Source organism: Chaetodon trifascialis, chromosome 18 (genome assembly GCF_039877785.1).
Source record: "Chaetodon trifascialis isolate fChaTrf1 chromosome 18, fChaTrf1.hap1, whole genome shotgun sequence".
NCBI classification, from domain to species: Eukaryota; Metazoa; Chordata; class Actinopteri; order Chaetodontiformes; family Chaetodontidae; genus Chaetodon; species Chaetodon trifascialis.
Genome location: NC_092073.1, coordinates 2,533,277 through 2,555,026, shown reverse-complemented (window position 1 = coordinate 2,555,026; position 21,750 = coordinate 2,533,277). Strand labels below are relative to the sequence as shown.

The following is a 21,750-nucleotide window of genomic DNA, read 5'->3' as shown; positions in this document are numbered from 1 at the left end:
ATTTTTTTAACCTCTCTCACACAGACTGGCTCTCTCTGCCTCCCCGTGTAAACTTCCCACTCATAACAGTACACGTACTTGGTCATAACTCTTTGCAAACGACATTTAATGCATTCTTTTTGTTATGTTATATTAAAGGAAATGCTAAACATTTTAGGAAATATCGTTAGCCTCATAGCATAATTACCTAAGTCATTTTTTGGCCAAATTGAGATATCTGCCTAACTCTACTCTCCTGACACTGTTGCTTCATCCTGCCTTATCGCCCGAAAACCTTAAAATATGACTTAGGCAATTATGCTATTAGGCTAACGATATGGGTATTTGGTCTTTTTTAATAAACTAGAAACTGAGTAGCAACAATGTGCGGACTGTGGCTCAGGAGGTAGTACGGGTTGTCCATTGATCACAGGTTTGACAGTTCAATCCCCAGCTCCTCCTATTCGCATGTTGGTGTTCTTAAGCTCCTGATGGTCAGGCCAGCAATTGCATCATAGCTGCTGTTTGTGCATAACTGTGCGTGTGTGTAAAAGCTAATATAGATATTTTTGGAATATCCATTTTCTACATCATTTTCCCACACACTAATTCAGCAAGGAAGCCAACCTCTTTAATTTCTTCACTGAGAGATAAATGTGGCTTAATTCCCTGTGATGTAGCTGTTCATGTCTAAGCTCTTTTTAAGTCCTCTGAAAGCAGTATATACAGTACAGACAATACAGACAAATGCAACACTAAAATATGCTCAGCAAAGGTCCTCTGGACTGACAGTAGCTAAAAGAGGCCATATTATGCTCATTTTCAGGTTTATAGTATTATTTTAGGTGTACAATAGAATAGGTTTACATAAGTAAACAAACTGCAGTTTGTTACCCTACTGTTGCCTTCTTTTTTTCTGTTCAATATCTTTATTGAATTTTTCATATAACAAAAAAAAAAGATAAGTACAAATATAAAGCTATAGGCTGGATGGACATGAATGGAAGGTTATGCCATGTGCAACAAATATAAAGAAGTACAGTTTCTGTTCCTTTGCATATACATGTCATTATGAGTAGCCAAATATACATAAACACAAACCAGCATAGACAGCCACAAAAAAACAAAACAAAAAAAACAAAAAACAAAAACAGTGCTGTCTCAGAAAAAAACAACCATAACAACAAGAACAGCAGGGGATGGGGCCATATCATACATGTACCATATTATGATACATAGAAACAGGGGCGGACTGGGACAAGAAATCAGCCCTGTCATTTTGGACCAGATCGGCCCACCACTTTTGATAACGCACACCTTTTTCGGTCTTTTCGGTCTCTTGAATGTGTATACCAACTGTGCAACTCTTTAAAAACACGTACCTTAAGCCATGCAATGAGTTAACAGGAATCAGTGAGAGTGGATACATTAAATACTTCCAAAAAGTGTAATTTATTAACACTACAAAAAAGTATACTCCACCGCTCCATCACAGTAATGGATCTTTAAGCAGAATTCATCCGATTGGATGTACTCATGTGTTTCAGGGAGGAAGAAAAAAGAAAGAATAGAGATGAGAAATGATGGATCAGATGCTAACTCTTCCAAGAGTAGTACTCAATAAATTGTGAAGTGACCCAGTCCAAAAGGATGAATTTAGCTGAACTCCTGAATGAACTTTGAACTCTGTGTATGTATGTTTGAGAGATAAAAAGAGAGAGAGAGATTTAATTATTGGTCAATCTTCAAGATAAAAATAGCAGAGGGATGATGACACATGAATGAGGGAGAGGGCTGCATACACAATGTCTTTAAAATAACTGCGTATACACATATTACAAACTAACTAGAATACAAACTAACCTGGCCATAGAACATTAGCCAAAAACATGTTATTGACGTTTTATCATTATCAGATTTATCAAGGGGTTAAGTTGCTTTCCTCATTACAAGTGTTCTGAAAGCAGTCCATCTAACCGCAGGTTTTACTGCATGTCCCTGTTCGACGTCACCACCCCCACCACTGTCATTGGCCACAGGAGCTGATGAAGGCCCTGCCGTGGCAAACATATCAGAAATTTTTGTGCATTTGGCAGCGTTGGCTTGAAGAGCCAGCTTCTTCTTTTCTCGCAGTTTCTCTGCACCTCCTTTTCATTTTCTCTTGATTTTCAGAGATCCTAGTAGATTACGTTACCGACGCAAAAGAGCAGAAGTGTTTCATGATATGATTGGTCATCACGTGTCAGTGAAGAAAATAACCTATGGGCCGCAGACCGGTGGTGTCGAGGGCCGATCGGTGGTTATGAACAAACTCTTGTGCTGACTTTGTTTTTTTTTTCCAAATGCACTCTGCCGGAAAGGACCAACGTAAAAGGGGTTGGTGTTTAACGATGTGATTGGGCCACTAATCAACTGTCTGGTATTATGGGCCGGTCAGACCAATCTTTAAAATAAAATTTTAAAAAAGTGTCGGCACAAATAGCACGTCGGCCCACCGGGAAAATGCCCGGTATGCCAGATGATCAGTCCGTCCCTGCATAGAAATAAGAGTGAGGGGAGTCCACCTAAAGACAGCATCCAGTTTTTACATTCCACCACAGCAGCATCATTAACATCAGGTGCATAATAACTCATATGACCTGCTATGTGTTGATCTGTACTGTATTTTCTCTCTAATGGTTCACCAGGCCCTTCAGCACAGTGGCAGCTAGTCCATTATACCAATATAAGTCAGGAATGGGGACCAGATTCTATAGAAAACCTCAGTCATACATCTGGACCTGTATGTTAAGTATTCCATGTGTAACATGTCAAAAATAACCTTATGCCATCCAGCTATTGTGGGGAATTTACAATCTATGCACTTCAGAAATATGTTCTTCCTTGTGCAGAAAGTGACAATAGAGAAAAGTCTTTTGGAATGTACACTTTTAAGTTGTGTGTCTGCTAGTCCAAACAATAGACACACTGGGTCTTTTTTAGGTTTAATGTCAAAAATTAAATGTAGTCGATTTTCTACATCTTGCCAGTATTTATCAATGTATCTACAAGTCCAGACACAATGAATAAAACTCCCCACCTCAACATTACACCTAGTGCATAGTTCTGATTTACTGTTATCTAGTTTGTGTCTAAACTGGGGAGTGATCTGTAAATGGTGAAGGAGTCTAAATTGGGTTTCTCTTGTCCTATTACAGACCGAGATGTTAGTGATTCCCATATCCGTTCCCATAACGCCTTGTCAACATCCTTATTTAGATCATTAGTCCAATCTCTGCTTGTGAAAGCATTGTCATATTTAGTGAGTGCCTGACATCCAAGACCCAGAAAACCTTTTTTCTTGACAGCAGTGATTATCTTTTCCAATGGGGAGAGTTGGTAACCCTGCGTCTTTTTGGCTCTGTATCTGAAGATACCTAAAAAACTCATTTCGTGAAAGGTTATACTTTTTACACATTTGACTGAATGATAGCATTACATTCTTTTTGTATAAGTGCCCAATAGTAAGGATGCCTTTACTTCTCCATAACTCAAAGCCCCTATCTGTAGCACTGGGACAGAAATCTATGTTACCCCATACCAGTGAAAGGGAGGACAGCTGTCCCTCAGACCTTCCAGTTTCCTTATATCACTCCAGGCTTTAATGGTTGCATTTAAAATCATGTTGTCACCAACAGAAGTTTTGATCTTTTTTTGATCTGATGCAATCAAGAGACCACACAAGGGATAACCAACCTGTGAGGACTCGAAGTCCAGTCATGTTAATTCATTATCATTTTTGATCCAGCCAGCAATGTAACGCAGCTGTGAGGCCAGCTCATGCAGCCTAATGTCAGGGACTGATAGGCCACCTTTTTCTTTAGGCTTCATAAGTCTGGCTCATACGGGGTCTTTTTCTGTTCCATATAAATGTACTAAATTGACCGTTCAGTTCTTTGATCACTTTTTTAGGGAGCAAGATTTTGAGCATCTGAAATACATACACATGTTTAGGTAAAATATTCATCTTAATAGTGGATAGTGGCAAGGAAGTCCACCTTTCAAGGTCCTCATACTTTTAAGTAAAGGTGTAACATTGGCAGCATATAATGAAGGAATGGAGTTACAGCAATACCTAGATATGTAGTGCCCTGTGGTGTCCATCTAAATGAGCAAGATAAAGGGGGTGAGAGATTTGTGTGGCTGAGACCACCTAAAGGAAGCGCTTCTGATTTCGAAAAAAATAATTTTGTAACCTGAAAATTGACTGAAGCAACCAATACCAATACCACTGCTGGTTTTGAGACTTCTGGCTTGGTAAGAAACAGGAGAACATCGTCAGCATACAGAGATATTTTATGAGTTTTTTCACCAACTGAGATACCTGAAATAGAGGTGCCACGTCTGATAGCCTCTGCCAAAGGCTCAATAGCAATTGCAAATACTAAAGGGACAGAGGGCACCCCTGTCTAGTACCCCGACCTAGCCCGAAATAAGGCGATCTCTTGCCATTGGTTAGTAAAGCTGACAGTGGGTTGTTGTATAACAGCTTCAACCAACTAAGAAATGCTTCACCTTGGCCTAGTGTCTCCAGAGTAGAAATGAGGTATGGCCATTCGACCTGATGAAAAGCCTTCTCTGCGTCCAGACTAACAACTACACAGTCAAGTTTCCTAGATTGGGACAGCTGGATGACATTAAGAAGCCTCATATTACTACATGAATTCCTTACAGTAATAAATCCTGTTTGGTCATTATTAATAATACAAAGCAAGACTGTTTCCAGATGCAGAGGGAGGGTATCTGTATTTAACAAACTTATAGGCCTATAGGACACACATTCGTCATCGGCCTTTCCTTTCTTCAGTGTAAGTGGCCTCTGTTAATGACCTTGGAAGAGATCTATTTTTCCAGAAGTCATGCAGCATATTAAGCAAGGATTGTTTAAGTAAGGATTTGAATTCTTTATAAAATTCACTACCAAACCCATCTGGGCCTGGTGCTTTACCTGCTTGAAGAGAGTTCAGAGCAACCTTAACCTCCTGCCCTGTTATTGGTCCATTTAGTGTTTCTCTCTGCAGATCTGTGAACTCAGGTCGGGCCAGATTAGACAAGAATAATTCAGAGAACTCTAATCAGGCACAGGCTGATTGTCCTTGTATAATTGATTATAATATGCCTGGAATACTTTGTTAATCTTTTCTAAGTCTGTTCTTCCTTTACCCCCACCATCTTTAATAGCTGTGAGTCAGATTTCATATTTTATTTGGTTTATTTCCAAATTCATAAAGCCTCTGTTTTGCCAGTCTGATACTCTGTTCTGCTTTATGGGTGAGCAAGGTATTTAAAGAGGCTTTGACAGGCAACATTGTTTCAAAATTGGTGTCTGAGGGATTTTTAGCGTATGTTCTTTCAGCCTCTGACAACTTAGTTTCTAACTCCCTCTGGCACTGAAGCGCTTTACGTCTTTTAGTTTTCACGTAAGATATTACTAGGCCTTTAGAGTACACTTTGCATGTTTCCCAAAGGGTAGAAGGAGAGACATCAGACATGTCGTTAATTTTATATATATATATAAAATATCTTCAGTTCAGAGGTAAGATAAGAAGTGAAGTTTGGGTCACCAAGCAATGAAGAGTCAAAATTCCACATCTTGGTGGAAGGAAAACTTCCTTCAAGGAGGAGCTGGAGGAATATAGGGATATGGTCTGAGATTGTAATATTTCCGATAGAACAAGAGGTTACCAGACTCAGATTAGATTTAGGAATAAAGAAATAATCTATTCTTGAGCTACTTTTATGGACATTTGAGTAGAAGGTAAAATCCTTCTCTCCTGGGTGCGTGGTCCTCAAAACTCCAGTACTGGCCTGGCCCTTTTGGTGAGGGGCCGTTTCTCTAACGATGATTTATCCATTTGAGGGTCCAAGAGACAGATAAAGTCTCCCCCTATTCAATTCAATATTCCTTTATTAGTCCCACGAGGTGAAATTCCAATTTACAGCAGCATCAATAAAGTGGATAGAGTATTGAACAAGTGCAATGCAAATTCAAAACAAGTATATATACAAAAGAGTGGGATAAAAGAATAACGTCATCCTAAGAAATTGTAAATAGTATTTACAGATTGTTATGCACTGATTATTGCACAGGTTATTGCACTGATTACTTGGAGCAGTTTCTGTTGTACAGTCTGACGGCTGCAGGAAGGAATGACCTGCGATACCGCTCCTTAACACACTTTGGATGTAGCATCCTATCACTGTTGGAGCTCCTCAGTGCAGTGAGTGTGTGTTGGAGGGGGTGGGAGTCATTTTCTGTCATGGAGGACAGCTTGGCTGTCATCCTCCTCTCCCCCACCTCCTCCACTTGTTCCAGAGGGCATCCCAGGACATCCCAGCTGGCCTTTCTGATGAGTTTGTCCAGCCTCTTCCTGTCAGCTGCTGTGATGCTGCTCCCCCAGCAGACTACTCCGTAGAATAAGGCAGAGGCCACAACAGAGTCATAGAAGGTCTTCAGGAGTGCCCCCCACACCCCAAAAGACTTCAGCCTCCTGAGCAGATAGAGTCTGCTCTGTCCTTTTTTATGAAGTGCAGTGGTGTTATGAGTCCAGTCCAGTTTGTTGTTCAGATGAACACCCAGGTACTTATACGATGTTATCATCTCAATGTCCCTTCCCTGAATGTTCACTGGTGATGGGGGAGAGTGCAGGCGGCGGCGGCGGAAGTCCACAACCAGCTCCTTGGTTTTATCTGCATTAATCAGCAGGTGGTTCTGCTGACACCAGTCCACAAAATCCTGAATGAGTCCTCTGTATGACCTATCGTCCCCATCTGTGATGAGGCCGACAATGGCAGAGTCATCAGAGAACTTCTGCAGGTGGCAGGTGGGTGACAGGTGGGAAAAGTCAGCTCTGTAGAGGGTGAAGAGGAACGGTGCCAGCACTGTTCCCTGGGGGGCCCCCACACTGCAGAGGACAGTCCCTGACACACAGTCCTGTGTCCTCACATACTGTGGGCGGTTGGAAAGGTAGTCCACTATCCAGCATGTGAGGTGTTGGTCCACTCCTGAAAGCTCCAGCTTGTTTCTTAGGATGGCTGGCCTGATGGTGTTGAAAGCACTGCTGAGATCCCTGGCAACTCCAGGTGAGACAGGGCTCGATGGAGGAGGAAGATGAGGGCATTGTCCATTCCGATGCCAGGCTGGTACGCAAACTGCAGCGGGTCCATGGACGAGCTCACCAGGGGACGCAGGTGGGCAAGGACCAGCTGCTCCAGGGCCTTCATGAGGTGCGATGTTAGTGCCACCGGCCTGTAGCGGCTAGGGTCCTTGGGATGTGGGGTCTTTGGTACAGGTACCACGCAGGACGTCTTCCAGAGTCGTGGCACAGAACAGATCGAACAGATGACCAATAATCCCGCTCAGCTGATCAGAGCAGGAGTCTGGGACTGAGGCCGTCCGGTCCTGCAGCCTTCCTGGTCTTTAACCTCCTCAGCTGATTTCTCACCTGGAGAGGTGTGAGAGACAAGTTGGAGCAGGGGGGCTGAGTGTCTTGTGAAGTGGATGGGGGGCTGGGAGGAACAGTGGGGGGTGGCGTTGAAGGTGGTGAGCTGAATACTGTGGGGGGGGGGTGTACTTGGGCAGAGTGCTGGCAGAACAAAGGAGGGCTGCTGCAGTGCTGGTACAGCTGGGGGAGGGGCAGATGTTTCCTCAAACCTGCAGAAGTAGCTGTTCAGCTCATCTGCCCACTTTGAATCCCTGGCTGCCTGAGAGTTTGGCTTCTGGTTCAGGCCTCTCCAGACTCCCCTGGTGTTGTTCTCCTGCAGCTGTTCCTCAATTCTCCTCCTGTATCTGTCCTTCCCCTCCCTGATTTTCCTTCTGAGCTCCCTCTGAACAGCTTTCAGCTCCTCTTTGTTTCCTGACTTGAAGGCCCTCTTCTTCTCCTTTAAAAGAGCCTTATGCCACATTTCTACTAGCGCGGCTCGTCTCGACTCGACTCTACTCTACCCGGTTGTTTTGTGTTTCCATTAGGGATAGTACCTGGTACCCGATACTATTTTTAGTACCTGCTCTGGCGAGGTTCCAAGCAGTACAAGCGATACTATATGTGTGACGTCAGCCTGTCGGCCACTGATTGGCCGGAGAGTGTCGTCACTGGTCTGCGACGTCCAACACCGGAAAAACAATCCCGCCCCCTCCATTGTAACGCCGGGTGTTGTTCTGCCTTGCAGCTCAAAGCCTTTTCTGGGTTTCTTCTCTTGCTTTGTGTGTGACAAAAAGCCACAAACCAAGCAGCAAATACAACATCGCCTCGATGTCCTCCATTGTTTGTCGGCTCTGTTTGCGTCGCGTACAAATTGACGTCATGGCAGAGTAGAGTTGAACCGAGTCGAGTAGAGCTGGAACTGTGTAATGGAAATGCGCCATTAATTGTCAGGATTAATCCAGGGTTTGTTGTTGGAGTGACACCGTACCTGGTGGGTACAGTGGTCTCCACACAAAAGTTTATGTAGTCCGTGATGCTGTCTGTTAAACTGTCAATGTCCTCCTCATGAGAGTTGTTGAATATATCCCACACGGTTGTCTCGAAGCAGTCCTTCAGAGCCTCTTCAGCCTCCTCAGACCACCTCTTCACCCTGCGGGACACAGCTGGTTGCCTGTTAACAAGGGGCTTGTAGACAGGCAGGAGATGAACCAGGTTGTGATCAGCTCTTCCCAGAGGAGGGAGGGGGTGATGATTCGTATGCCTCCTTGGTGTTGGCATAGAATAAGTCCAGTGTTTTATTGTCTCTGGTGGCACATGTGTCATACTGGATGAATTTTGGTAGAGTGGAGGACAGAGAGGCATGATTAAAATCCCCAGAGATCAGTAAGAGGGCCTGTGGTGTCTGAGTCTGCAGCCTGCTGATCACGGAGTTGATGACGTCACAGGCTGCTTCGGCCTTAGCGGAGGGAGGAATATACACAGCCACCACTATGGCATGTGAGAACTTCCGCGGCAGATAATATGGCCTCAGACTAACAGCCAACAGCTCAATGTCCGGGCAGCAGTGCTGCTCTTTGATAGTGATGTGCTTGGAGTTACACCATCTATCGTTCACAAACACTGCCAGCCCTCCTCCTTTCCTCTTACTGCTCTTCTCTGTCCAGTCCGCCCGTATGAGTGAAAAACCATCCAGCGCTACAGTCGCGTCTGTGTGCTGCATTCCCAGCCAAGTCTCTGTGAACAGTAGCAAACTGCACTGCCGGTATTGCTGATAATGTCGGGTCAGCGCTGCCAGCTCATCCACCTTGTTGGGGAGAGATCTCATGTTCCCCATGATGATGGACAGGAGAGTCGGTCCGTAAGCTCTCCTCCTGTCGCGACATTTAATCCCTGCGCGGCACCCCCGCATCCTCCTCCTTATCTCATGGGGGACATAAGGTTGCTCCTCCGGCGGCTCAGCTGTGTTATGCAGGGCCAGCAGCTGATCCCTACTGTAAACAATGGGAGCCACTGTCTCTCACAGACCCACAGATGCGGTGAAAGTTGCACGGGTTGTAAAAGTGGTCTCAAAGTAGCGCCAGAGTTGCCGTGTTTAGCATCTCTGCTGCGCCAGATATTTACAAACACGTTGAACTAAAAGAATAAAAAAAAGACGCACAAGAAAAACAGAAAGATAAGAAAAACTCCTAAGAGTCTAGCGAGCTGCTGTAAAAGGCTGCCGCTCGTACGGCGCCAGAAGTGTGATATTATTATTGCCTATTCATATTCTACCTCAGCAAACTCTGTAACAGCCTTTGTTATTAGCTCTGTTGGGTGGTTAGGGGGATAGTACATATTCATTAGAGTGATGCTCTTACCAAATAATATACCTTTGACAATAATGTATCGTCCTCCTATTGTTACCTTCTGAGCATTTCTTTCAAGTTAAGTTATATACAGCAGCAGCACATGCGCACAAACCAGTGAGGATTCTGCAGAACAGGCTTTGTATAACAACAAAGCTCACTTTAGCTGAGCTAACACTGTATGTGCCTGTCTGCAGCCTTAGCATTTCTTAAACATGAATGTCTCAGATTTAACCAGGTGCCTTAGTGGAGGTTTCCGTGTTATTCAATGGAATATCTCCATGTGAGATTATGTATATGTGTGGCAGTAGGCAGATAGGGATGTGGGTGAGGGGCATAGGGATAGGTTTGACCCGTACATTTGGGACACATGTAGATTTGACTGCAGACTATCAGGTCTAAATATAACCTTATGCTCCTGGCATAAACACTGTCTTCCATGCTCTCTGTGGCAGCTGTAGCTTCAGTCTCCTTTCCAGAGCAGCATGGAAAGCTGTTTTGCAGCAGTGGCTGTGCACCAGGGGTATTAATCTATTTTCACTGCAGCAGCAGAAGGACCAAGTGAATAATAAAAAATACCATAGTTATGAATGCCTTTAAGCCAGCCAAAATAGTGCATTTCTATAGAAGGAAACTTTTCAGGGAATCTTTTAACTAAGGATCATTCTGTACTTTTTTGGCCACAGTCTTGGACCCAACAAGTTGCAATAACTTGTGTACAGCTTATTTTACAATTTAAGCACCATTGGATACCTCTTATATGAATACTAAATGAAGGGACACATGCTTGCATGTAGTTCAACTTCCCAATGACTCTCAAAAGAATGAGATAAAGAGAGCAGCTGTAAATGAGAGAGGGTTAGAGAGCTAGCAGAAGATGAACAAGAAATGCCAGAATTTATTTGACGTTTGATTAAGGACTGTTATGATGATCATCACCTCTACAGCATGCTGCGTCATGTTGGATCAGTGAGTAATCAGTGCTGGGGTTGCTGCACATACAAAGTATCATTATATGTAAAATAAAGGAATCTTCTCATTTTTTCTACGTCCATTCATGACAGTGTGACTGTGAGAGCAAATTACAAAGAACAAGTTAACTGTAAGTTGTTGTTTTTGTTGTTGTGGCTTTTTATCCGTCATGTAATCATCCTAAACTTCACAGTCCCTCAGATGTGGTGGATACACAAACAGGAAAGATTAAAGTACTTCCTAGTGCAGTAACTACCTAGCGACGAGGTGGTTGCTGTAAGTATTTTGTTAAAAAAGGCTAAAAAAAATATCAGCACTAGGTGAATAGGCACACACAATGTAGCAGGAAGCAATGAGGTTTATAGGGAATATGATCAATCATTAAAGAACAGCGTGATTTACAGTATAATATATATGGTATGGGCCATATTAGTTCGACTGTGTCTATGTATATTTTTTGCAGAGACTGTGGAATTTGTCCACCATCATTTACACTAGAAACATGTCAGAAAGTATGAACAGCCAGTATGAACAGGAGGAATGTTTACAGCAAGCAAAAGTTATTTTCAATTTACACCTGACTATAAAAATTGTGAGAAACGTTTATTATATATTTCTTTGTATTTATTATACACATTTATATCATAGTATTTAGAAACCCAACTATTATCCTTATATCGATATACATTTATAATGATTTATGCATCGTAGCAGATAATAATAATAATACAGTTTGTGTTCCATGCGAAAAGTGGGTCGGTTCATTCAAAAGCAGCACTATGAGTTTTCAGCTGTGAATAAATTTTTTATGACTCCACAGATGTTGTAAATGATGGTTTAAGAGCGCGCACACACACACACAAACACACACACACACACACACACACACACACACACACACACACACACACACACACACACACACACACAAACACACACACGCACGCGCGCACACACACACACACACACACACACACACACACACACACACACACACACACACACACACACACACACAGATACATACAACTGCATGAATGCACCAAAATACACACATTCACACACTTGCATAGTCAGGAGCAAAGCGCTGGTTGGAGGACTGAGAACCAGGAGTTGTCAGATGTAGGTCATTGGGTTGGAGCTCAGTGAGAAACTGGGCCACAGGTTCACTTGTATTATGTAGCACACAGTCAAGCTCCTGCTACCACACTGCAGCATGTGACTGTGGATCAGATATTCACACATTCACACTTTATGTTTCATCGGTACTTGGCTAGTAGCATCAGATTAAGGTATCACTGCAATACAAAATAGTTGTCTATCTGCCTTTTGTTAAATAATTTGTAGGGTTCTTACATGTGAACAAAAACTAAAAGAACATAAAAAGATGCAAATAATTTGGTTCAGGTGTGCATCTACAGGGTGTTATTTCAGATATTTCATTATGCTTGCATTTTGTTGATTATGGTCAAACTCTCTCTCCACCCTTTGTTGACACACATACAGATGTGATCACTGGTTGAGTCTATTTGTGTTCTTTCATTTCTTTCAGAAAATCCTTTCCGTCACAGCATGCTACCCTTGCATCCTTCGCAGCTGTCTATGTCTCGGTGAGTAATGGTTTGAGCCCACACAAACACTTAATGCTGCTCATGCTCCCACGAAGAGCCTAATTATAAAGACGTAGAAGAGAACAAAGATTGAGACTGAGTGGTGGATGATGGAATAAGCCAAGATTACTTTTTCAGCATGATTTTTTCCCCTACGCTATTTTTGCTTCACTGTGTTGAATCCATTCATCTCAATGTCAGCTTTCCAGGAGCTAAGAAAAAAGCCAGGTTGCTAACATTTTTTTTGCAAGGTAGGTAGCTTATAAGCTAGTCTGCTGAATACAAAATAATAAGAATAAGAATCCATCCATTTTCTATGCCGCTTATCCCTTTCGGGGTCGCGGGGGGGCCGGAGCCTATCTCGGCTGTTAACGGGCGGGAGGCGGGGTACACCCCGGACCGGTCGCCAGCTGATCGCAGGGCACATACACACAACCATTCACACTCACACTCACGCCTAGGGGCAATTTAGAGTCACCAATTAACCTAATGAGCATGTTTTTGGTCTGTGGGAGGAAGCCGGAGTACCCGGGGAGAACCCACGCATGCACGGGAAGAACATGCAAACTTCACACAGAAAGGCCCGACTCGGGAATTGAACCGGCAACCTTCTTGCTGTGAGGCACGCGCACTACCTGCTGCGCCACCGTGCAGCCCAAGAATAAGAATAAGAATAAGAATAAGAATAAGAATAAGAATAAGAATAAGAATAAGAATAAGAATATAACCCTGTGTGGGGATGTGCAGATTTCCCCTCCTTTTTCCCATTGTGTCCTTATGTTCAAAGTGAATTCCATCATCAGCCCCACTGCCATAAGACTAAAACTCCCTGCCACTATGAGAATTCATCCAGTATTTCATGTTTCCCAGCTCAAATGTGTCTCATCTAGTCACTTGTGCCTTCTGGCCAGATGCCCTCTTGGCCCCGGGGCAGGGGACCTTAATACCTTGTGGGCTGGGAAAGCTACAGTCCTGAGGAGAAGTCCTGGGTACCCCGCTCCCTGATTTTGGACAAGACTTAGACTTAGACTTCGACTGTTTCTTAATTGAGCCCAATTTGGGAAATTATTTTGTTGCAGTAGCAATTAAACATACAGCAAACATAAGATGCATACACAGTTATCTTGAAAAAGTAACAAAAAATTTAAAGTAGACCAAATGTGCAATATTGCAGTAGTGCAGATAATATGTAAGTAATATGTAAAACACAAGAGTCTGTGAGGTTGGTGGATTAACCGTCTAAGTTTCTATAGTAAAGTGTGATGGCTCGTGGCAGGAATGATTTCCTGAAGTGGTCCTTGTGACAGCGGAGCTGGAGCAGTCTACTGGAGAAGGAGCTCCTCTGTCTGTCCATGAGGTGGTGAAGAGGATGTTCAGGGGTATCCATGATGGATTACAGTCTGTCCAGTGTCCTCCTCTCCACCACCTCCTCAAAAGTGTCTAGTTTCTAGCCAATGATGGAACCGGCCTTCCTCAGTTTGTTCAGTCTGTTGATGCTCCGATGCTGCTCCCCCAGCACACTGCAGCAAAGAAGAGTGCACTGGCTACAACAGAGAGTAAAAGATCTCCAGCATCTTGCAGCACACGTTGAATGATCTGAGCCTCCTCAGTCTGCTCATCCCCTTCTTATACACAGTGTTGATGTTAGTTTTCCAGTTCAGTCTGTTGTCGAGGTGCACTCTGAGGTATTTGTAATCCTCAGCCACTGTGACATTCTCCCCCAGAATACACAGTGGTTGTTTGGTCGTCCTGTTCCTTCTGAAATCAATCACCTACCTACCATCTACCAGACCATTCCACAAAATCTTCCACCACTGTTCTGTATTCCTCCTCACATCCATCCTTTATACAACCCACCACTGCTGAGTCATCCGAAAACTTCTGTAGGTGGCACGATGAAGAGTTGTACTGAAAGTCTGAGGTGTACAAGGTGAAGAGAAAAGGAGACCGAACAGCCCCCTGTGGTGCTGCTGTACTACTTTCCACAGTCTCTGACAGAACGTTGCCCAGTCGGACAAACTGCAGTCTGTCTGTCAGGTAGTCTGTAATCCAGGAGATTGCAGACGTGTCGACTCCCATCACTTGCAGCTTCTCACCGAGGAGGCTGGACGGTATTAAATGCACTGGAGAAATCAGAGAAAGTGATCCTCACAGTGCTGCCGCTACAATCTAAGTGGGAGTGAGCACGCTGCAGCAGGTGTATGATGGCGTTGTCCGCACCCAGATGGGGTTGGTAGGCAAACTTGTAAGGGAAATTCTCCTTGTTGCTCATTGAGAGTTGCTAATTCTCTGAAGAATTATAGACTCGGTGTGATGAATCAGGTCTCTTCAATACATGCAGCATGGAGGGAAGACTCATGCAGAGTGTTCTCTGCAGATCTCCACAATGTCTTGGCTTTTATACTGTTTAGCAATAAAAAGGACAACTGGTTGACCATTTGGGGGAGTGCACTCATCTTGTGCACTCATAGGGAAACTATACCATACTATACTATGGTATATACTATACCATAAATTGCTCAGGTATAATCAATCGCACCCTAAACTTCCCCCTTCATCCTGTTTCCCTCATTGAGTGTCCTTTTGTCCTCTTTCTCACCTCAGTGAGAAAGGGCCACAAAGACTTTTACAATTCATAGACTGATTCCTGGGATTAGTGATTCATCTAATTCCTACAAACTGTAGAGGCATAGTGACATGACATGGTGAAGGACTTTCATCGAATCCATCTTGAGAATGGGTCACCAGGAAGCTCCTATTCCCCTCCTTTTCTGCACTTTGTCTTTGTGTTTACCTCTCCCTTTGTCTCCTCTCTGTCTCTCCCCTGTCCGTCATGTTTGAGTATGTTTCACTGCAGGACATGGCTGACAGTTTGGGTCTGGCCTCCTCCTCTCCTGAGCACAGCCACTCCCAATGCAACCAAGACTCACCTGCTGCCACAGTATATAAACAGTGGTGTTTGGGGTTCGGAATTTCCCCTCGAGGGACGAATAAAGGAATATTGAATTGAATTGGCCCAGTATTTGTCGATTGTCAGTTTATCCATGTGATGACGACCAACATAAATTGGATTCAGGATCTGGCCTGTTACCAGTCATCTCCAGTGCACTGTGATTCTTCTGGATTTGTCTGTTTACACATTCTCTGAACAGTCAATAAAACTATTGACGTTTGTTTGTCTCCAGTCTCGTCTCTCTTGTGTTGTGACACTTTGGATTCTTTAAATACCAAAACATAGCAAAAAACTTGGGACAGTGCTTAAAATTTGAATAAAAACAATATGCACTGAAATGTTGAATACAGAACAAACACAATATATTTAATGTTCAAACTGACAACTTTATTGTTTATTTAATGAGTACAATAAACATTCATTATGAATTCAAGGCCTGCAACACATTCCCAAATAGTTGGGGCAGGAGCACATTTATCACTGTGTTATATTACCTTTCCTTTTAAGCAATATTCTCTCCTATTCATGCTTGACATATGACTTCAGTTGCTTCAGTTGATGTGTATTGCACTCCAGGCGAGGACAGCTACAGGCTACAGAGTAGAAGGCGAAGATGGCGCCTGTGGTGGCAAGCCGTCAGCCTCGTCTCCCTCGTCTGCTCCGCATATTGTTCGCAGTTACCATACTGCTTTGTGTATTTTGCCAAGATGTCTCCACTTTAATCGTCTATAATCGCCAGGCTCTTTTTAACATTAAAGCTCTCAGTGAGTCGCTATTACTGTCCAAGTCCGGACTGGGAAAGCAACACACTAGTCTCCCACCTGTGCTTGCTGATATCCCTGCGTACCTGCTCCATCTCCCCTGCGCTCCTCCTCGGAAAAAGCGCTTCAGAAGACGCGGAAAACGAGGTGGTGTGATCGTGAGATTCAAGGCCTACCTGGCGGCCTCCTCTGGAGGATCTGATCCTCGTCTCCTCCATGTCGGATGCCATCTCCCTGCGGTGAAGCGCTCGCTGCGCATGAGGGGCTGCTGGATTCGTCCTATCCTCCCCGAGCTGCTGCCTCCGCTGACGGGATTGACTCCTCTGATCGCCGGCTTCCCGACGCTGCCCAACCTGTGCCCGGCCCCGTTGAAGTTTCCTGCTACTCCCTCTATCCTGGCCGTGGAGGTTCCTCGCCGGTGCTGCCAGCTCTGGGCCTGCAGAGGCGCGCGTTACACCTGAGCTCCTTCAGCCGCTGAAACACGCTGCGTCACCGGCTACTGAGGAGCTCAATCTTCGCATGGCTTTACTAAATACTAGGTCACTAGTAAACAAATCGTTTTTATTGAATGACTTCTTCACCTCACGGGATTTGGACTTTATGCTCCTGACAGAAACTTGGCTTGGGGATGGTGAGTGCACACCACTTTCTGAGCTCCTTCCTCCCGGCTGTCTATTCCTCAGCTCCCCTCCGAGCACCGGCAGAGGTGGCGGTCTGGCCTCAGTGTTCAAATCCAGTTTTCAGTGCCGTTCTATCCCATCTGTTACCTACTCCAGCTTTGAACTGCAAACTTTTGAGCTTCAACCCTGCTCTTTCTCCACTATGTTTGCGGTTGTTTATCGGCCTCCAAAATTCAATAAGGACATCATGCGTGACTTTGCAGACTTTCTGTCAGGTGCCACTGTGAAATATGACCACTTTTTAATCTCTGGAGACTTCAATATTCATGTCTGCTGTAAATCAAGACCACTGGGCACTGATTTCTTAAACCCCATTGAATCGTTTAATCTTGTTCAATGTGTTAAAGACCCGACTCACGAGAAGATTTTAGATTTGGTTTTATCATATGACTTACCTGTGTGTGTAACTGAAATTTGTGAATCGGCGTGTATCTCTGATCATCTGCCAGTGCTTTTCACTGTTTCAGTCCCTTGCTTTCGGGCTAAGACCCGTGCTTCTACGCATCGTCTCCGCACAATTAACCCTCAAACTGCTTCGCAGTTTTCAGTCATGTTTAACAACTATATCATTTCTGGTGATGTACTCAGCATTCTGGATGACAATTACGTTTTTAACCCCGAAGAACTTTTAAGCAATTTTAATTCAACTTGCGCAGATATCCTTGATTCTGTTGCACCTTTTAGATTAAAGTGCACAAAAGCATTCTCAGAACCGTGGCTTAACGACTCCACACGCACTCTCAGGCGCTCATGCCGGCGCGCTGAGAGAAAGTGGAAAAAAGATAAGCTCCATGTCTCTAAAGAAGCTCTTCGTGAAAGCCTGTTTGTCTACCAGAGTGCTGTCAAAGCTGCTAAAATGGAATATTTTTCCAACCTTGTTTCCTGTAATAGTCACAAGCCCCAGGTTCTTTTTAATGTTTTTAACTCCCTTGTGAATCCTTGTGACAACTCTCCAACAGTCCCCTCACTCACCCTCTGTGAGAGTTTTCTCAAATTTTTTATTGAAAAAATATCTGCTCTTAGGCCATCTGCCTTCACGTCTGCAGGCCCTAGCTCTGATCTCACCATTCCTCCTTTACATGCTGTTTTTGATCAGTTTGAACCTGTATCCCTCCCTTCACTGGCCAATGTTGTTAAGCATCTGCGACCTACGAACTGTCCCTCAGACAGCATTCCCTCTTGTCTTTTTAAAGAGGTATTCAGTACGGTGGGCTCTGTTGTTCTTTTATTTATTAATTCCTGCCTTAGCACCGGATGTGTTCCAGCTGCTCTCAAACATGCTGTTGCGCAGCCTCTTACCAAAAAGAAAAATCTGGACCCATCTGTGCTGTCCAACTTCAGGCCAATCTCTAAACTGCCATTTTTGTCCAAAATTTTAGAGAAAGTGGTTTTTATTCAGATCCAATCATTCTTGGTGGCCAGTGATATCTATGAGAAGTTTCAGTCTGGCTTTAAACCATGTCATAGCACTGAGACAGCACTGCTGAGAGTTTTTAATGATCTAATGGTAACTGTTGACTCAGGAAAACTTGCTATGTTAGTGCTCCTTGATTTGACGGCTGCTTTTGATACTGTGGATCATGGGATCCTCTTAGCACGACTGGAGCAGTGGGTGGGTATTACAGGCTCTGCTCTCTCATGGTTCCAGTCCTACCTGTCTGATCGGAGTTTTTCTGTGCAGCTAGGTGAATTCACCTCATCGTCAGCCCCTCTCTCCACCGGGGTCCCCCAAGGCTCCATCCTCGGGCCAATTCTTTTCTTGCTGTATATGCTACCATTAGGGTCAATTTTCAAGAATTGTAATCTTTCTTTTCATTGTTATGCCGATGATGTCCAGATATACCTGCCTTTAACATCAAAATCTAATGACTCTGTACAGACATTACTTGATTGTTTAAACGATGTTAAATCCTGGATGACTGCAAACTTTCTGAATCTAAATGAAAACAAGACTGAAATCATAATGTTTGGAGGTGGTCCAGCAGACTTTCCAGCTGGCTTTCTGGGCCCCCTTACACCAAACATCTGGTCATCAGTAAAAAATCTTGGTGTAATATTTGATGACAGGCTGAAATTTGATCGCCAGGTTAGTTCGGTCATGAAAAACAGCTTTTTCCATTTGAGGATCTTATCGAAAGTAAAAGGGTACCTGCCACGTAAAGACTTTGAGACTGTAATCCATGCTTTTATCAACACACGACTGGATTACTGTAGCTCTCTGTATTTTGGCCTGGACCACTCTCTCTTGCACCGCCTGCAACTGGTACAAAATGCAGCTGCCCGTCTTCTCACTGGCAAACGCAAGCGTGACCACATATCCCCTGTCCTAGCTTCGCTGCACTGGCTCCCGGGTGCTTTCAGAATTGATTTTAAAATTCTATTGTTTGTTTTTAAAGCTCTCAATGGCTTAGCTCCTGAGTACCTGACTGAGCTGTTCTGTATCCACGCCCCTGCCAGAACTTTGAGATCCTCAAATAAGCTGCTACTGGCCGCCCCAAAAATGAGGCTAAAAACTAAAGGTGACCGAGCCTTTGTGGCGGCAGCCCCTAGGCTCTGGAACAACCTGCCCTGGCACATCCACTCCGCGGGATCGATTGAGGTTTTTAAATCCTCCTTAAAGTCACACCTCTTCTCCCTGGCTTTTAATCAAGTCTAAGTGGACTCCTGGCAAAATTTTAATTTTAATTTTAATTTTAATTTTAATTTTAATTTTAATTTTAATTCATCCTATTTTACTGCATTGTTTTTATGTTTTTATTATTGTTTTATTTATTGTAATTGCTGCATTGTTTGGGTCATTTTATAAGCTATCCTTTTACTCTGTACAGCACTTTGGTCAACCCCGGTTGTTTTAAATGTGCTCTATAAATAAAGTTTGAGTTGAGTTGAGTTGAGTTGAGGCCTGGATGGCATCAGCTTCAGACTGCTCAGCAACTCTGCAGATCAGCTGTACCTTACTTGCACATCTTCAATATGAGTCTGGAGAGAGTTCCAGCCCTGTGAAAAACCTCCTGTGTGGTTCGAATCCCAAAGACCGCACATCCCAGGGAGCCCAGCCACATCAGGCCGGTAGCTTTAACTTCCCACCCGATGGAGATGTTGGATAGGATTATACTGAACCAACTCTGTCACGTGGTGAGCAGCGAGCTGGACCACTGACAGTTTGCTTGTCTACCAGGCATTGGTGTGGAGGATGGTCATCTACCTTTCTTACCTGGAGAACACTGGGAGCCCAGTGAGGGTAATGTTTTTCGACTTCTCCAGTGCTTTCAACACAATCCAACTATCACTGCTCAGGGGAAGCTGGAAGAAGATTCTTCGTGACTGTGTGTCCGATGTGATAGTTTGCAGTGCAGGGGTTCCGCAGGGGACAGTGCTCTACCCTTTCCTCTTCACCCTTTACACATCAGACTTCGGACTGACTGACTCACTGACAGCTGCTACATCCAGAAGTTCTCTGATGATACAGCCATCGTTGGACATATATCACAGGCAAACAAACTGGAATACAGGAATGGCAACTGGTAACTGAACTACAACTGAACATAAACACCAGCAAGACAAAAGAGATGGTAATCAATTTCCACAGGACTGTGCCACGGATTACACCGGTCAGCATCCAGGCTGTGGACATTGAGATTGTGGATGTGTACAAATACTTGGGTGTTCATTTTTAATGCAATGCTGCCAAGATGATCGAAGGTCACCAGCATTCAATGTTTGTCTCAAGCCTTGCTCCTTATATGTAGAGGTTTCTCCAGATTCTGAGAATCTTTCAATGACATTATGAATTGTAGGTGATGAAATCCTGGTATTCCTTGCAGATGAAACTAAATTTCTTTAACTATTTGCCCATCCAGTTTTTCACAAAGTTGCAACTTTGTTTTCAATTCAATTCAATTCAGTTTTATTTGTATAGCGCCAAATCACAACAGAAGTTGTCTCAGGACACTTTCCATACAGAGCTGGTACAGACCGAGCTCCTTTATCTACAGAGACCCAACAATTCCCCCATGAGCAAGCACTTGGCGACAGTGGCGAGAAAAAACTTCCTTTCAACAGGCAGAAACCTCAAGCACAACCAGGCTGGGTGGGCAGCCATCTGCCTCGACCGGTTGAGTCAGAGAGGGAGAGCAAGAGAGAGAGAGTGGGACAGACAGAGAGAGAGACAGAAATGCAGTCAAAGAGAGAGAGACAAAGAGAGAGGGACAGACAGACATGCAATCACAGTAACAGTGACAGCGGATGTAATAACAGTAGTAGCAGTTGCAGTGGATGTCAGGCAGGGCCAAGGCAGGAGACGCAGCTGAAATCCACAATCCAGATTCAGCCACTGTGGAACCTGCGAGACAACCAAGCACAGAGACTCCGGGGAAGGAGCTAAGTTAGTAACACGCCGTGGTAGGACATGAGAGCGTACAGATGGAGAGGGACAGAAGGACAGAGGTGCTCGGTGCATCTCTGGAGGTCCCCTTACAGTCTAATCCTATAGCAGCATAACTAGGGGCTGGTCCAGGACAAGCCTGAGCCAGCCCTAACTATAAGCTTTATCAAAAAGGAAAGTTTTAAGCCTACTCTTAAATGTAGAGACAGTGTCTGCCTCCCGGACAAAGACTGGAAGATGGTTCCACAGGAGAGGAGCTTGATAGCAAAATGCTCTGACTCCTGTTCTGCTTTTTGAGACTTTAGGAACCATAAGTAGACCTGCATTCTGGGAACGCAGTGTTCGAGTGGGGTATCTTTAAGATAAGAAGGTGCCTGACCATTTATGTTTTTGTAAGTAAGGAGGAGGAGGAGGATTTTAAATTCTATTCTAAACTTTACAGGGAGCCAGTGCAGAGTGGCTAGTATTGGAGAAATATGATCTCTCTTCCTGGTTTTTGTCAGAACACATGCTGCAGCGTTCTGGAGCAACTGGAGAATATTCAGCAACGAATTTGGGCAGCCTGATAGTAAGGAATTGCAATAATCCAGCCTGGAAGTTACG

General features: G+C 44.1%; 1 protein-coding gene across 1 annotated transcript in view; it reads left to right on the top strand.

Annotated features, from left to right (window-relative positions):
- LOC139346970 (phospholipid phosphatase-related protein type 4) overlaps positions 1 to 21,750 on the top strand; it is a 76,585-nt gene that overhangs the window by 32,567 nt on the left and 22,268 nt on the right. The window contains exon 5 of the mRNA XM_070986370.1: positions 12,312 to 12,369. Within this exon, the coding sequence (XP_070842471.1) occupies positions 12,312 to 12,369 (58 nt within the window). The remainder of the gene's footprint in view (positions 1 to 12,311; positions 12,370 to 21,750) is intronic.